Source organism: Sparus aurata, chromosome 7 (assembly GCF_900880675.1).
Source record: "Sparus aurata chromosome 7, fSpaAur1.1, whole genome shotgun sequence".
NCBI lineage: Eukaryota > Metazoa > Chordata > Actinopteri > Spariformes > Sparidae > Sparus > Sparus aurata.
This window is the reverse complement of record NC_044193.1, coordinates 4,405,272-4,423,459: the sequence shown is the minus strand read 5'-3', so window position 1 is coordinate 4,423,459 and position 18,188 is coordinate 4,405,272. Positions and strand designations below refer to the sequence as shown.

At 39.5% G+C, this 18,188-nt stretch overlaps 1 protein-coding gene and 1 long non-coding RNA gene across 3 annotated transcripts; one reads left to right on the top strand and one right to left on the bottom strand.

Annotated features, from left to right (window-relative positions):
• On the bottom strand, positions 1 to 1,284 carry LOC115584881 (uncharacterized). Its single transcript, XR_003984621.1, has 3 exons — positions 1,214 to 1,284; positions 982 to 1,007; positions 1 to 121 (listed from the first exon to the last, which is right to left on the bottom strand). It is a non-coding gene; the product is annotated as an uncharacterized LOC115584881 (long non-coding RNA).
• Positions 1,285 to 3,705: 2,421 nt separating this feature from the next.
• Positions 3,706 to 16,567, top strand: LOC115584874 (T-cell-specific guanine nucleotide triphosphate-binding protein 1-like). 2 transcript variants are annotated; one of them, XM_030422749.1, is made up of 4 exons: positions 3,706 to 3,825; positions 6,185 to 6,757; positions 7,994 to 8,198; positions 16,555 to 16,567. In XM_030422749.1, coding segments are annotated over exons 2-4 (762 nt in total). In that variant the 5' UTR covers positions 3,706 to 3,825; positions 6,185 to 6,201; the 3' UTR covers positions 16,556 to 16,567. The 2 variants fall into 2 exon arrangements, with proteins under 2 accessions (XP_030278609.1, XP_030278608.1); XM_030422748.1 differs by lacking the exon at positions 16,555 to 16,567 and having other exon boundaries at positions 7,994 to 9,063.
• Positions 16,568 to 18,188: the final 1,621 nt, after the last annotated feature.

Sequence of the window (18,188 nt, the reverse complement as noted above, 5' to 3'; positions counted from 1 at the left end):
CGTTCCACACCCTTTACAGCCTCATCGCTCTCTTCATTACCTTCATAGTCATCAGCATCAAAACTTCCACTAGGTTCCTCGTTGAAACAAAGTTCTCTGCCGACAGCTCGAGCTGCTTTATCTGCAAACAGAGAGACGCTTAATTTAATCTCAAAGACGACTAGAGAACAATCATACCAGAGAAAGCTTGTTCCAAAAACAACATTTTGCCAAAGTCTCAAGAGAGTCATGAAGGATGAAACTTTCTAAAAGTACAGTTTGTCTCAGATATCAGTCAACAGAAGAACATCTGATTTACTGGACTTCAGTCTGATTTGTTAGTTTAGGGTGACAAGTCATCAAGGAGTCATCAAGCCAGATTGTTTCAATTCCATAAACCCTTTTACACCTGAGGAACTGATGTGTCAGACAGTGTTCTCTCAGTGGTGGAATAAACTCATAACTAAAATAATTTGCTTTCAAATCATAATATTCTCTGTTAAATTTTGACTATCTTCTCTGTATCTAATAACCTTATTCTCATAACATTACAACTTTTTCTTAACATATCAACTCTAAACCTTCTGAACCCAAAGCACTTTTTGTATTTGTCACATTTTTCCTCACTGTGGGCTCATTTTGAATACCTTAGTCCTGCACCTCTGTGAAAAGACAACCTCTGTGTCTTTTTCTGACAACATTGCAACTGTTTCTTAAATATGAACACTAAAGTCCTAAAATCTATTTTACCAACAGCCCATCGGAGTAAATTATCTATTTGACTGACAAAACAATTATTCAAAAAGTAATTTACTTAACTTCATCATCAAGAAGAGAAGGAAAAATGTGACATTTGCAGATTTATTCTGACTTTACTGTACACATGTGAACATACACTATATTAAAGCTTATAAAGTGAGAAATTTACTAGAGGTTTATTAAATGTAAATGTTAGATCCGTCTGCCCGACAAACTACTTTTTAGAGGAAAGTATATACTTACTTGACATCTTTAGGACAAGAAGTTTACTGTGAAAGAAAAAGAGGAAATGTCAGCAGCAGATAAAACCAGAGTTTCTCAGTGAGAACGACCTCAGGTGGAATAAAAATAACTGTGGTAATGAACATATTCTGTACAGATATCTAGAAAATTATATTTTATAACACATCTGGAAAGCCATAAAGCATGTTTACTTTCAGTGGAAATAATAAAGCTCACATAGTGGACTGCTTACCTGAATGAGGTTCTTTTGTTAACAGCAAAAGTTGTGTGCTGGGTGCGATCAGCTCAGATGCTGGGGTGAACACAGTGGGGCACAGCGCATATATACAAGACGGGAGGAGAAAGTGAAAGTATGAAAATAGCTGTGTGTGTGTGTGTGTGTGTGTGTGTGAGCACGCGCGGGGGTGCAGTAGCCAAAACTCATACTTGAAGTAAAGATTATCGTATTAATTACTGTGGGAAAGGTGAAAGTCACTCATACCAACAGGACTCATGTGACTTGATATCAACAGCTGGTGGAGGCTAGAATTGAGCCAGATCTCCATGTGAACATATAGACTTGAGTTCATCCTGTAAACATTCACTGCTTCTTCATATGAAATGCCTCCAGTAAATGTTGAGCATCATTCTTTGATACTGCCTGAGATCAACTTTACATCAAGGACATCGACAACACAGTAACTCCAGACATACTATGTAACCTAGGCTTTTTTGTGTATGTATTTGAGTCAAACCTTTGTGTAAAAGCACAGTTACAATGATAGAGGCACTTTTAAGATTGACTGTATTTTTGTTTTTGGGTCAAACTCATTTTCAATGGGAGTGCTACGGGCACTTTTAAGCTAGCATCAAAATCTCTATGTTTAAAACAGTAAGAAGGCTCGACACAAAATGAAACTTTGCTGGTAGTATCACCAGGGTCTCTACACATGAACACGAGCATTGAGAACATTGTTTGTGTACACAGAGTTTACTAAAAAGAAGGTTTTTTAACAGCTCACATTAGCAGTAGCTTGTTCCGCGCACCGTCGTCATGGCAGCCCAAACGTACTCAGGGATCGACACGTCTGGGTAGAGTGTATGTGGTTCGGTTGAGCTATGTGTAGAGACCAGTGTTGGTCACATTACTTTTGAATAGTAATTACTTATAGTTTCTAGTTACTTCTCCCAAAAAGTAACTGAGTTAGTTACGGAATTACTCCAATTTAAAAGTAATTACTTACCAGGAAAAGTAACTCTTGCGTTTCTTTCTTTTCTTCCCCTTTTGAGCTCGGCATTGATATTAATGTACTCTGCATCTATGTATCTAGTAAATGTCTCTCTGCATGGTGGACCGGCACCTGCTCTCCCTGGTATTTAGCCAATGAAGGAGTCTGGGTCAGCTGTTGATAACAGGAGCATGTTCTCAACAACATACCTGCCTGTCACTGCATTCAGTTCAGTCTGTGTCACAAGTTTTAGTGAAGCTGGAGCAGAAACTTCCAGCTGTAGCTGCTCGGACGGCTCTGTGTCCTTCTGTGTTAGCGGAGCTCACGTTAGCCACACCTGCTGTCATCATCAACAGTGTCAACAACGGAGTTTTTGGCCACTAGTGTTGTAGAAGCGCGTGCAGTTGAGAGATGCTTACTAAGATTATAGTTGCTTAAAACGGACGTGGACAAAGGAGGTTAAAGTCGTGTCTGTACTTCCACCTTGAAAACATAAACTTTCCCTCTGGACTCGCCATTTCTGTAGCCCACCTCTGCTAGCTTGTGTGTGCGAGGCTGTGTGGTTTGTGTTAAAACTGAACACAGCCTCTGATTGGCTTACGAACTCTCACTCTGCCTTAGAGAGCCAATCATCACCTCTGCGGTCCCTCCTGCCTCACCGGAGAAAAATAAAGCATCCCTGCTGCTCCGGTGGCTGAGAGCCGAGTCGGATGACAACAGCTTCAATGAGAAACTTCAATTTGTAACGCGCCACATTTTGTAGTCGGTAACGCTAACGGCATTGTAACGATGGGAAAAGTAATTCATTAGATTACTCCGTTACTGAAAAAATAACGCCGTTAGTAACGCCGTTATACTTAAACGCCGTTACTCCCAACACTGGTAGAGACCCTGGTGATAGTACGAGCAAAGTTTCATGTTGTGTCGAGCCTTCTTAGTGTTTTAAAAACAGAGATTTTGATGCTAGCTTAAAAGTGCCTCTTTTATCGTAATAATGCTTTTACACAAAGGTTTGACTCATATACATACACAAAACAGCCTAGGTTGCATTTTGGCGAAAGTTTCACTTTAATGCATATTTCAATCCGGCTATTTTAACAAAGATCTCCTGACTTGATATTGATATTATGTATCTGAGTGTAAATGCTTGATAGTTTCTCTCTCATCTAGTTAAATGAGACCAACATATTTATTCGAAAGGACTAACAACCTATTAAACAAAGAAATGGTATTGAATTACTAATTCTAAAGCTAATTTAGGGTTACAGAAAAGGGTTTCTTTCACTTTCACAGGGAAAATATTGTGAGTAAAGGAATTCAGCCATTTACCAACTATAGCACTCCTCTCATTTCTTGTAAATCAGCTGCTTCACAGACAATAGTATCACTCATATGGGAAACATGTCTCTCAGTCAGGCTGATATTACATCATCTGCCCTCTCTGCAGGGCATTGGTGAGTGTATTAGGGGTAAAAAAACTTGGCTGAATTCTTTAAGGCTTATATAACGAGCCAAATAGAAACCAAACTTTCAGTAGCTGAACATTAACACTTACTTCAACTCACGGGTGGGAATCATACGTTTACAGCAAACAGCTTGAGTATCGTCTGTTACAACAGCAAGAAAAGAGTTCTGCGTAAGTAGTTTTTAATATTTAAAAAAAAGAAGCAATGATTTCTCTTTCTGTCAGCCACTCTGAACCATGAATGGCAGAGCTGAGGTCACTTTTCTCTTTGTGTTTATCACTGCTGTTTAGTTTAATGTCACATCTTATCAAACTTCAGTTCTTTATTGGGATATTTTAGGCTCAGAAAAAAATAGCACATGAAATACAGTTAGTCAAAAAATGATTCTCACAGAAATAGTAATACTAATCATTTATTTTGAGAAAACAAAAATCGATTCACAGATAAGCTGTAATTAAATGACATAATTATAAAATCACCATCAGTAATCAGGGGGACGGAGCCTCTTTCTGGGGGAAAGTTCACTGAAGTCTCGGTCTGGAGGGCTGACGGTCACAGTGTTTTTTTTTTTTTCAACACAAACACTCGGTGATTTAAAGTTTTTTGCCTGTGACAGACGCTGTTTTTCAGGCAGAAATGTGAGGAAGAGTTGGTAGGACAGGCAGGAGGATGGACGCTTCTCCACGTATATCTGCGGTATTTTTTTTCTCATATAAGTTGCCAAAGATAGTTAAAGTTACCACGTTACTTTTGTTTGGTCCTGTAAAGTTGCTTTGTGGGAAATGTCTCTGTATTTAGTTGAGTAAAGGACCTGTGCAGTTATCAGACTGCGTAACCGACACGCTCTCGATACGTGAGTCATTCTATAATAAGGGGTACATGTCATGTCCATAGACTTTATTGAACAATTTATTTATTCATTCACTTCAAGCAATGATCAATTTCACATCAGGGCACATTTCTCTTTTGTTTGATACAAAAAGTCAACAGATCCCACCATTTATTGAGCAAAACATGGTTATACTAAACTGGAATTTGTTTTTGTTTTTTTGCTGTCTAATATGCTAAATATCAGGTTTTGAATTTAGCACATTAAGGGTGTATATTATGGAAACATCTAGTTTATTTATCAAAAAAGAATACTGGTATTTTAACTTTTTGGTTGAAATTAAATGTACCCCTAATTATAGAATGACGTGTGCAGCATGTGACGACGAGTGGGCAGGACAGACAGGAGGACAGACAAGAGGACGGACCTGACGCACGAGAACTGAATCTCGACATGAAACGATGAAATCCACCTCTAATGGGCACTTTTTTGAACTATTACTCATATTTAAGCACGTTGTTAAAGTGGAAGGCCCCTGAAAGGAAGTTATGTTTATGGATTTATAACTCACAAAGGTTCAAGTCGCTCCACTGTCACGTCTCATCAATGTGTGTCTCTCTCTCTCTCTCCCCTCTCCTCTCCCTCCCTCTTCCCCCCTCTCTCTCTCCCTCCCTCCCTCTCTCCCCCTCTCCCCTCTCTCTCTCCCTCCCTCTCTCCCCCCTCTCTCTCTCCCTCTCTCTCCCTCTCCCTCCCCTCTTCCTCCCTCTCTCCCTCCCTCTCTCCCTTTCAATTTCAATTTCAACAAGCTTTATTGGCATGACTGTGGTTCACAATATTGCCAAAGCGTACAGGATTACAGAAAAAAAAAAAAAATCTCTCTCCCTTTCTCTCTCTCCCTCCCTCTCCCTCTCCCTCCCCCCTCTCCCTCTCCCTCTCTCCCTCTCCCTCTCTCCCTCTCCCTCCCCCTCTCTCCCTCTCCTCCCTCTCCCTCCCTCTCTCTCCCTCTCCCTCTCTCTCTCCCTCCCTCTTTCTCCCTCTCTCTCCCTCTCTCTCCCTCTCTCTCTCTCTCTCCTCCCCCCTCTCTCTCTCTGCCTTCCTCCCTCTCTCCCTCTCCCTCACTCTCTCCCTCTCCCTCCCTCTTTCTCCCTCCCTCTCTCCCCTCTCTCTCTCTCTGCCTTCCTCCCTCTCTCCCTCTCCCTCCCTCTCTCCCTCCCTCCCTCTCCCTCCCTCTCTCCCTCCCTCCCTCTCTCTCTCCCTCTTCCTCCCTCTCTCTCTCTCTCGCTCTCTCTCTCTCAGCAGACAGAGAAGCGGCTTTAGGCTCAACACACACACACACACACACACACACACACACACACACAACACCGTACTACAAGAAAATGTGTACGGTAGATGGCCATGGCATTTTTATTCCACTGTTTTTTTACATCTCTATGTACAATAGGAATTTATTTATTCATAAAAAAAAACAACACAGAATAGGTACTTTTTAAAATGAGGCCAAAAGGGCAGTGGTGCAAGCACCCCTTGGGCCTTATGTGTGCACCTGCCTGATCCCCCATTCAAGCTGCAGTGTGAATGGGGCTGGTGACTCTCCCACACTGCAGCACAAACCTGCAGCGTTTGGCCGCACCACCTGATTTGGTCTGAATGTAATCTGATCATATTTCTAACTTTCATTTTCTTATATTTTACTGCAGGATCATCAAGGATCATCATGGATACTCCACATGACTGTAAATCAGTTGAAGAAATTAAAGAAGCTCTACAAAACAACAATCAGGCCTTAGCTATTGCAAAGATCCAAGAGTATCTGGACAGGCAGAATAACATTCCACTAAATATTGCCATCACAGGAGAGACCGGCTCTGGTAAATCCACCTTTATTAATGCCTTTAGAGGCATCAAAGACGGGGATGCTGGAGCTGCTCCTACTGGGGTTAGAGAAACCACCAAAAAGCCTACACCATACCCCCATCCAAACTATCCCAATGTTACACTGTGGGATCTTCCTGGTGTTGGCGGCAGACATTTTCCAGCTGATCAGTACCTGAGCGATGTTGGATTTGAGAAGTTTGACTTCTTCATCATCCTCTCAGACACTCGCTTCAGAGAAAATGATGTGAAACTCGCCCGGGAGGTCCAGAGGATGAAGAAAAAGTTCTACTTTGTTCGCTCAAAGATTGACAACGATTTACGAGCTCAGAAACGCAGTCAGAGAGAGTTCAGTGAGACCGAGACTAAGGAACAAATCAGGGAAGACTGCATTCAATGTAAGTGACTTACAATTAAGAATAAATGTGAGATTAATAACTAGATTTCCATCATTAAAACCTGACAAGCCCAGTCATCACAGTAAAGAAGTGAGTGAATACATAACTCAATACACATTATTTTCTAGTATATGGATCCATCATCTGGCAAAAAATCTAGCAAAGGTTAGCTGCTGAGACTTAGAAAGACTTTACACATGTATTGATGTGTTGTTGTCATCACCAGTTGAAACTGCATTTCTTTTTAATGAGACAATTTACCATATGCCTGCATATACTCAACATTATTTAGGTAAAAAATGAAAATTCTAAACAAAAACATGAAAGACTTTTGAGGTGTCTGGAGGACAACACATTCTGACTTACTTCAGTTTGAATTCAATCATGACCAATTGATTTTCATTGTGTGAATAAAAGTCCAGGAGGTAGCTTCCAACTGTAAGGGGCCAAAGGTAACAGACAATTAAGTGCTTAGCTAAGCTTGACCTGCATGCCAAATAATGAGAGATGCCTAAACGCAGGTCAAACTCCTTTTTGTCTGTTAAGTAATTTGGCAAGGGAACCAATCAGAAGAAGTGGGTGTCCTTCAGAAGAGACTCTTAAAAAAGGCCCTGACAGAAGGAACAGGAAGGTGGCACTTGGAAAAACCTCGTAAGAGCAAAGGCTGAGGTTCTGATGGAGCAAGGACAAGCACTTTGGCATTGTTTTGTCCAGAGATTTGATAATATTAGAACACAGCCGCTTCTGGTCTGGACTCAAGGCGTTAGATTTTGTTCTGATAAAGATTGCTCTATTTCCACCTGGCCTTGCATCCGCAGTATCCTTTATTATCAAACTTCATGCTGACACCTTTGAAGAGGGAAGCCCAGAAACATCACTTTTTTACTTCCAAATCAAGCAGCTCAGGCTCAGTGGCTTAGTGTGGTACAGAAAACATACTTGGAGGAATGTTCAGTCAAAGCAACAGCAACAATAAGTCACCCAATGCAGGCCTCTGACTTTCACAATAAAAGCTGTTATTCGTTTTAAAGTCATTATTAGTTATTAAATTCATCCACCTAGAAAAATGAAAGCACATGGGATTACTGCACTGGTGAGAAACAAAATTAGAAGCAAAACAACATCTAAACTGAAATGTGCATATTATTGAGTTAATATAAAAATAAACATACAATCTAAATGGTTTCATCATTTTTAAAACTAATTATCATACCATTTATTCCTTTTGTGACACAGGTCTTCAGGAACAAGGTATTCAGTCTCCACAGGTCTTCCTGGTGTCCAGCTTTGAGCTCCACCTGCATGACTTTAGTCTCTTAACGGAGACACTGGAGAGAGAACTTCCTGAACACAAGAGGAACGCTCTGCTGTTTGCCATGCCCAACATCAGCCAGCAGATCATCAACAAGAAGAAAGAGGCTTTCCAGGCCAAAATAAAGTGGTATGCTTCTCTTTCTGCAGTTGGAGCAGCTGTACCAGTTCCTGGGCTTTCTATTGCTGTTGATGCACCTTTGCTGGCTGGTGTTGTCACACAATATGTATTTGGTTTTGGTCTTGATAGACCATCACTGAAGCGTCTGGCAGAAATCACAGGTGTGCCATTTGATGATTTGATGACTGTCATCATTTCACCACTGGCTGCACGCAAAATAACCGCTGATCTTATCATCAAGGTGTTAAGTCAGTGTGCAAGCACAGCTGCATTATTGGCAGCAGAGGAAGGGGCCAGATTCATTCCAATAATTGGAATCCCAGTAGCTATGGGCCTGTCTTTCACCGCAACTTACAGTACTTTGAATTTTATACTCACCAAGCTTGCTGATGATGCACAGAGGGTGTTTGAAAAGGCCCTGCAACGTAACACCACGGACTGATATCATAATTGACTGGTTTTAGTTGTACATTTAAGGGTGCTCTGATCAGGATTTTTGGGGCTGATCACTTATCAGTAGAAGTAGTAATGGCTGATACCGATCAAAAATCACAAGGACGTTTTTTCACTTTATTGTCATCTATAGTTATTATTAGTGTAACTTTGCCACCAAAATGTTGAGAAAAAAACCAACAATTTATTTAATACTGATTTAAAGAAAAAGTTAAACTAAATGAAAAGTTAAAACTGTAGAATGAGATTCAAGAACAAGTCAATAGGACAGATAAGATAGGAAAGATTATGTGTGTCATTCTCAGTTGTCTCAGTCTTTGTGCCCTGCAGCCACTACACCACTACCTGCTCACTGCTCGACGTCATCTCTTTATAAAAGCAAGGAATCTCTGTCTGTCTGTGTGTGTGTGTGTGTGTGTGTGTGTGTGTGTGTGTGTGTGTTTCTGTGAGTCAAATATCTCTGCTAGCTTGTAGCTGCTAGCTACACGGCCCACCTCCCGAGGCGACGGACCGGACGCATCGGCATGTCCAAAACCGGACCTAGGGTAAATAATATCCGCCACGCTTTTTCGCGAACATTGCCGTCAAGAAACGGTAAAAATGGGCTTTTGTCACGAAAGTGTCCAAACAGCGAGTTTGGTTGTTGAGGAACAGGAAGTTGTGGGAGGGACGTAGGTGGATGATTGACAGGCCAAGACGGTCGGTGTATAGACAACGATATTGAGAGTTGAGAGATTTGTGACATTTAGCGTGTTTGGAGTGTGTAATTAGTGTGTTATGTAGTGTTTGGTGTAGTGTGTTTAGTGTATAGTGGAGTCGGTTTTTTGTTTAATGAGTCAAAACAATGAGGAGAAGCTGAATGTGGAGCAGGCAGTGCAGCTCTTCATTCAGCTGGAAGGAGCTCAGGCAGACCTGAGCACTGCCTGCATTTAAATGTAAATAGTTACATATAACTTCGTAAATGTTTAAAATGTATGCACAATTTAGCAAACAACAATTTATATTTGCATTATAAGTTAAAAAAAATGGTTTGTTAAACATATTTGTGGTTTTCACAGTAAAAAAATCTAACTTTTTCTACTCGGATTTTATGTTTTTTTTTGTGATTTTAGGTCCATTGTGTTAATACAGTATGTCAAAATAAAAAAATAACTGTACAGTCACACATGTGAGGTTGTGCTGAAAATAATGACACCAAGTAAATAGTTTTTAAGGTGAAATATGATGGCAAAATCAAAAATAGTCAAAAACCTAAATATCCCTGACGCCCCACCTTCAAACACAGCCTCATTTGGCCATCTATGAAAAAGCTTCTTAACCTCCCACTTTTTTATAGGAATACACTTTTCTTACGGGCACTGCACTAGTTTACTTAAATTGTAAACTGAAACAGCAGTCCACTGTTTAAACTCTGTCAGCTGTTGGCTCTGAACTGGGCTCAACTAGATGGCGTCACATTGTCCCCTCGCTCAGGGATGACCGCAAACAATACTTTTCTTTAAAAGACAATCCCAAATCATACATTGAATGGACTACTTCCAGCTACAGTATGTTGATTGCAATAGAGATCATCTTCTCATGTTGTTGCCATAGTTATATCTCTCACCACAGCACTGACTGGCCTCTTAGCAAGAGATCTAACATTACGATAAACATTCCTTGGTACCGGTCCTTCTATGCCCTCAGTCAGTAACATCTTTCTGGTAGGAGCTTGTGAATATATTGATCTGGTTAAACCAAGAAGGCACTAAATATCTGTACTGATATGGGCAGAGGTGGAGCTAGCTAGCTGTTAGCAGCCAGGGAGCAGCAGAGTCCTGCGCTGTGTGTGGTTGTGGCTTTGTAGCACAAACAAACTGTCTCATGTGTTTATCTGACGGTAAATAAATGTTTATCAGCTGATAACGATTGGTGCCCTCCTGATCAGAACACCCTTATGTACATTATAATGAACTGAAACTGGTTGTTCTATCATTCCGTGAGAGAGTTTGCTCATGTCACAGATCTGTGCAAAAATGTATATTCTTTAATTAACAGGTGCATTTTTACTGAATGTTATTGTTCTTATAGCCAAGAGATTTGAAATGGTATTGATCACAGTGTACAAAGTGTGCCTGTATCAGGGGCGGTTCTAGTGGGGACCAACAGGGGCCAGTGCCCCCGTAACTCTGGGGGTCTGGACCCCCTGTGGCCCCCCTGACAGGGAATCTGCATCAATAATACAATGACAGATTTCTTGCACTGATTTTGTTCTGAAGGGAAAGGCAGAAATAAAGTGTCTCAGCAGTTTACTACCCAGTCAAAATTGCTGAAATTGTAAACACAGTTTTGTCTGAATGAGGGATTTGTCCTTTTTTCCGGGTTGTGTGTGCCCCCTAACAGAAAAGCCGACCCCAACCTGGCCCCCCTTATTAAAACTGGTCTAGAACCACTGCTGGTCTGTATGTTGTGTTGAAGACACAAATTTGACCAGAACCTAGAATTTCTTTCAATTCTGTTCAGATTTGTATTGAGAAATATATGATTTACATATGGTTTTTAACTATAAAACATGTTTTGTTATTAACTTTCTTATTCATTAATGATAGTTTGTGTGTGTATTTTAAGAATCATTTAAAGTCAAGATCAAGTATTTGTATTACAGCAGTTACACTTTATCTGAAATATTTTGTCTTCAGCTTTTCTCATTTCTATAATATCTGAAGCTCTTTCAGCATCAGACAGATTTTAGTGCAACTGTTCAGTTACTTTCTGTCCAGTCACAGTCTGTGATGAGCAGATCTACAGTAGTTCTCTAGATGCAGCAGGAAGTAAGTCTTTAAACAATCAAAATCAAGGAAGTTGTTGTTTTTTTTTTTTTTTTATGCCATGTAAAGGACTCGTATCACAAATAAATTCTTGCAAATCATATCTGAAGTAGGTTTAACTGGAGCCCTTGATTGTTTTACTGTTGAATATGAAATTAGGTGTTAAGTTTACAGTTAAATTAAATCTTGACGTCCAAAATGAAATGTCGTGTTGAAAATTAAAACCTGTTTGGCACCTTCAGTCTCTCACCTGTACAGAGGCACAGTAAGGTTGAGCCCTCAGCAGCGACCAGTGTTTGAATTTCATTTATTATGTCAGGTTTTATTTTCAATGTCACTTTTTATTTCGATGCCACAATTTTATGTGACAGTTTAGCCCCATAGTAAGACACTGACCCACACTAGTTCTTCCACATGCTTTCTTATTTTCAGGTTCATCAGTCATTAACTGCTTTTATGTTTCATTTCCTCCTGACAATGAAAGAACCAAAGAGTCTTAGACGACCCTCGACTCAGAGAAAGAACCTGAAATGTATCCAGAAGTTCAAAATACAGAAATGACCTCAGAGAGTCCTGCAGGCCTGTTGCTGTCAGCAGTAATTTCACATCCTGTTTCAAACCAGGAACAATTTGACTTAATTAGTCAAAGTGTACGTCACTGACTCCATGAGGTCGTTCAGGAAACACCTTCCCTTCTGAGCAATTTCAGCCAAACTGACCTGAAAGTGTATTAATTGTTATAATTGTGTTTTTCTTTTGGGTGATGTGGTCCACTTCTGCTATAAAACACAGTAGGAGCATGTCAACGTTCATTAAGTCAATCACATTAATGGTGTATAACATTTATTGGTGTATCTCAGTGGCTATTTTGTTAACATAATACTTAATTACAAAGAATTCTCTGTGTCCTAATTTTATCTTGATTGTATTTTCATTTGCTCATTTTGATTGACCAGCAGTTTGATTGCTTAAAATATTAAATTTCCAATTATATGAACTATCTGGATGTTTGTCATTTTTGTCTGATCCAAATTGTTTACACATTATTTTTCTGATAGTTTCAGCACTAATTAAGTGAATGAGTTCCTAGAAGCAGCTCATCAGTGGAAGATTCAGGCTGTGATCCTGTTAACTAACTCAGAATAACAGTGTGCAGCAGAAACAATCTGAGCCAGGTGCATTGTGGGGATTCTTCAGTGTCACGGTGGGTTTGGTCACAGAGAATACGTTCACTGTGCAGCTGAATAAAGCTAAATACAGTCCAAACTGCTCAGAGGAGACATTAATCCTGCACAGTTCACATACAGGTTACTGAGGACTCAACCTGACGTCTTAATTAACACACACACACATCAAGACAACATGCAACTCAACCTAAACACACAAGATTATTTAAGTGTCCAGTAACTTTATTATTTTCAGTGAGTGCTGTATGCTGTGTTTTCACCACAAGGGGGCACCTGTGAGCCTGTTTAGTGAGACAAATACCTGCACTGCACCTTTAGATGAATATGACTCTTATTCCTGCTATCATCTGTTTTAATTTCTCTTAGTAAAGACAAAAACACAAGATTATTGGACTGCACAGCCACACCTGGATCTTTACCTGAATAAGTCAACACAAAGTAAAGTGAATGAGTTAAAAAGGACAGGCTCAGGTCTTTAATGAGAACTGGACATTTTACAGAATAAATGATTCATTAATTCATCAGTAAAATAACATGAATGAATGCTTTAAAAGGTGGTGTAATCCAGGCCAGACCTGAGCCAAAGCTTCATGTGAAGCCATGCAATCAGAATTACTGCTGCTTGATATGAAAAGCCTCCAGTACATGTTCAGCATCATTCTTTGGTACTGACAGTTTTAACTATACATCTTCTACTTCGAGAGAATAAAATGGAATACACAATCAGAAGTCAACATTTCTTTAATGTTCAGACGTCAACAATCATGATAAAGTTGAGAGGAAGCCAGCAGGTAGAACAGGAAGTTGTTCTCATGGACAGTACAGAGCGCTTATCTGTGTATTTTATCTTCAGCATGACAAAAACACATTTTTCTATCATGTTCACTGTCTATATAAAAGCAGCAGACGCTGAACAAGGAAAAACCCACAATGTCATGAAAAGAAATGCAGCAGATTTCAAATACAATAATTGTTTAATTGTGGGAATAGAAGGTAAATAACCAACAAAAGCTGTGTTTGTAACAAAGACACAGTTCACCACAGTTTAAATTTGAATCCAGTACCAAGGAAAGATACGCCCATTTCACGTCCGATGGAGACGCCTGTTCCCAGAACCTTTGCCTCCAGTTGTGCTGGACCGATACTGGCGCCGGTATCTGCAGACAGACCGACGGTAGCTGTTGCAGGCCCAGCTGAGACTGAAGCACTGACCAGTTCTGCTTTAGTCATAACTCTGGCACCAGACCCAGATAAGCCTACTCCTATGCCGGCATTGGGCCCTTTGGCCTCAACACACACGGGGCCATTTTCATCACGATAATAACCCGATCCTTTAACAGCGTACGCACCACCCTTTACATGCTCATCGCTCTCTTCGGTACCTTCATAGCCACCAGCATCAAAATTTCCACGAGGTGCCTCCCTGAAACAAAGTTCTCTGCCGACAGCTCGAGCTGCTTTATCTGCAAACAGAGAGACACTTCATTTAATCTCAAAGACGACTAGAGAACAATCATACCAGAGAAAGCTTGTTCCAAAAACAACATCGGGTCAAAGTCTCAAGAGTCATAAAGGATGAAACTTTCTAAAAGTACAGTTCGCTTTGTCTCCTTGTAAAGACTTGGAATCAATTTATGTGTGAAAAAGCTCCGGAATGGAATAACATATCTTGGCTCCAGACTTTGGAACATGTAGCGGAAGCCTGCAAGAGGAGCACTCCTGTTTGTATTACAATTAAAAAAAAATAAAAAAATAAAAATAATAATGATAATTTTTTAAATTGTTTTTTGGAAATTTAATAATCGAATCATAATCGTCATTATTATAATCGTGAATAATCAATAATCAATTTTCTTTCACTACCCCTACACAAAACCTTCTACAACTGAGGAACTGATGTGTCAGAAAATTTTCTCTCAGTGGTTGAATACTTTTTTTTTTTAACTTGTATTTGTTTTTAAGATATGATGATTTTTGTTAAATGTTGAATTTCTTCTCTGTATCTAGTGACCTTTATTCTCATAACATTACAACTTTTTCTTAAAATATCAACTCTAGACCTTCTGAACCCAAATCATGTTTAATCATAATCAATACAATAGTCCTGCACCTCTGTGAAAAGAGTTGAGGAGAAGAAGAAGCGTTTTACGTAGTAAAACCGTTACAATGCCATAAATCATTGAAAAATGAATTCCTTTCATAATTTATCCTGATTAATTGATTTTAAAAAGAGGAATCTATACATATAAACATTTACAACATGACCAAAATTGTTACCAACATTGGAAATATGTAACACAATATTTACAACGTAATATAACAACTTCAGTTCATTTTGTCCAGGATCGGTTTTTGTTGAACAGTTTGTTTTTCTCAAATGAGAAAAGGAGAATAAAGTGGTTTTGATGAAATAATATTTTAAGTTGGATTTTTTTATTTCTTCTGGCAGATATGTCACATGATCACATGATACAATTTACTCAAAATACAATTTAAACAACAGCCCAGTGGAATAAATAATCTATTTGACTGACAAAAACTTAATTAAACGTGATTCACTTACCCGCATCGCCTGAGTTTGAAAGAGAGAAAAGGGAAACTTTGTTATTTGCTTTTGCAGATTAATATTCACATGAAACTTGCCACATTCACTAATATTCAAATTGTACCAAAAACAATGATAAACTTCATATTTTGACTTGAATGTACACATGTGAACATACAATATATTAAAGTTCATTTAACTTGAAGGTACTAAAAATCAAAGCTTGGGCAGTTTGTTTTCCTCCAATGAGATCTGTCAGCTCTCAGTCACTGAAGTTATAAATTAACTAGAGGTTTATTAAATGTAAATGTTACATCTGCTCGATAAACTATACTTTTTAGAAGAAAGTGTACACTTGTTCCTCTGGATGATGTTTGCCTACCTGACATCTTTAGGACGAGAAGTTTACTGTGAAAGAAAAAGAGGAAACGTCAGCAGCAGATAAAAAACAGAGTTTCTCTGTGAGAACAAGCTCAGGTGGAATAATTAACATATTCTGTACAGATCTATAGAAAATTATATTTTATAATGTATCTGGAAAGCCATAAAGCATGTTTACTTTCAGTTGAAATAATAAAGCTCACATGGTGGACTGCTTACCTGAATGAGGTTCCTTTGTTATCAGGAGAAGTTGTGTGCTGGTGCGATCAGCTCAGATGCTGGAGTGAACTCAGTGGGGCACAGTGCATATATACAAGATGGGGGAAGAAAGTGAAAGTATGAAAATAGCTTAAGCAGTCTTAAACAAAGGAGCCAAAAAATGAGCAGAAACCACAAACTGATAGTGATCAGTTTCATCGTTGGGTGTAACTGAAGTAAACAGTTAGGTGAAAGTATGAATTTCAGGGAAATTGTAGCCTTTAATATAAGTCTGTGTGTGTGTGTGTGTGTGTCTGTCTGTCTGTCTGTGTGTTTGTGTGTGTGTGTGTGTGTGTGTGTGTGTGTGTGCAATGTTATAAACAAAGTGGGAAAAGTGAAAGTCGGTCATACCAATAGGACTCATGTGACTTGATATTAACAGCTGGTGGAGGCTAGAACTGAGCCAGATCTCCATGTGAACATATAGACTTGAGTTCATCCTGTAAACATTCACTGCTTCTTCATATGAAATGCCTCCAGTAAATGTTGAGCATCATTCTTTGGCACTTCCTGGGATCAACTTTACATCAAGGACATTGACAGCACAGTAACTCCAGACATACAAGAGAGTTTATGAAAATCCTGTCCAACAGAGAGCTGACCTAACCGGAGAAAGATGCTGTTGTTGTTGTTGCCAAAGGACTGAACTTTACAGTAACTACAGAACGTTCTGGTAGTAGATCTCATCACAGCAACAGAGTCAGCCATCAGAAACAATAATCTGGCAGACACAGAGGCAGAACAGCTACAGTTGAAGGTATCAGCTGTTCTTGCTAATGCAAAAGCACGTCCTCCAACCACACTACTGAGGAAAGGAAGGCCCTGCATCACTCAGAAGAGACAGACAAAGAGAGATGCACTGTGGTGCTGAACACAGCAGACTACCACACCAAAGTCACTGATCTGCCCAGTGCTACTAACACCTCTGAGACGCTGAGGCGAGATCCTACCTGTAGATACAGAAAGAAGGATATCTGCACAAACTGGAAAAGGACAAAGTCATTGACAGGACATTATATTACAGACTGAACCCCGGGGAAGCCATCACATGTATCTGTGGACTCCACAAGTTATACAAGGAAGGAGCACCAACTGAGTGGATTTGTTAAGAGGAGGAGTTGTGTGTTATGTGCACTGAGCTCAGCTGCTGAACACAGTGGGGGGCATAAATATCAGACGGGAGAATAAAGTGAAAGTATGAAAGTATCTTAACCACAGCCTTAAACCAAGAGGCCAAACAATGAGACGTTTATCGTCAATAAATATAAAAGTAGAATGTACTGCTGTACCTGTTTAAAGCTAATTCTGCATTAAAATGTCTCAAACAACAAGGTCATTGTTATATATTGTGTTGAGTTGTGTAATTACATTTTCCCAAATGTTTCCTAAAATGCTCAAAAAGTAACATGACTAATATTATACTTTTGACTCCACAATATTTACATTGAATACATTTCTATGAAGGTTCCTGTTATTCATTACTCTGAAGCAAATCTTTGCAGTCAACAGATTATGTTTTATTTTCTACATATGATAGACATATGACACAAACATTGTGTTTGTCACAGGAGATAAACATTCACAGTCAGCCTGGTTCAAAGTGCTTTCTGCACATTTTTGAACAGTTTTATTTGAGCTTGTCTACAGCAGACAAAGATGAAGTTCCCTCAACACAAGAGCAGCTCTGAAGTCCATGTGAGAGTTTTGAAAACCTGAGACATCATGTAACCAGTACACTCAGCATGTTAGTCCCACTATAACCAGTCCGTGACTGTATGTGACTTGTGTTCTAGCAAAGTAACATACCTGTGACAAAAAATAAACACTGGCTGCCTCCAGTACCAATATAATTTGTTTATACTTGGCTGTCTTTTCTGATTTTGACGTCACCATGTGCAGCTGCACAAGTTGTCTACAAACCCTTAACCACAAACTGATAGTGATCAGTTTCATCAGTTATTCCACACAGGTGGGGATTTTCTACTCTGTTATGTAAACAGTAAAGTGAAAGTATGAACCTCAGGCAAGATGTAGCCTGTGATATGTGTGTGTGTGTGTGTGTGTGTTTGTGTGTGTGCTTGTGTGTGTTTGTGTGTGTTTGTGTATGTGTGTCATAAAAAGTGCCAAAAACTCAACAAACTCAACTCGAAACTTCAATACTTGAATAAAGACAGGACAGTCATTACTTTCTCTAAATTGTGACAGACGAAAAATAAGCTCAAAAGCAAAAAAAAGATCAAAAACATCTTAAAGAAAAAATCCATACATCCATCCATTTTCTTCTGCTTATCCGGGGCCGGGTCGCGGGGGCAGCTGTCTGAGCAGGGACACCCAGACTTCCCTCTCCCGGACACTGCCTCCAGCTCCT

Coding starts and splice junctions, on each gene's coding strand:
- LOC115584874 (XM_030422748.1), top strand. CDS start 6,202: ATGGATACTCCACATGACTGTAAATCAGTTGAAGAAATTAAAGAAGCT. Junction 6,758..7,993: donor CAGGGAAGACTGCATTCAAT/GTAAGTGACTTA, acceptor TTTGTGACACAG/GTCTTCAGGAACAAGGTATT.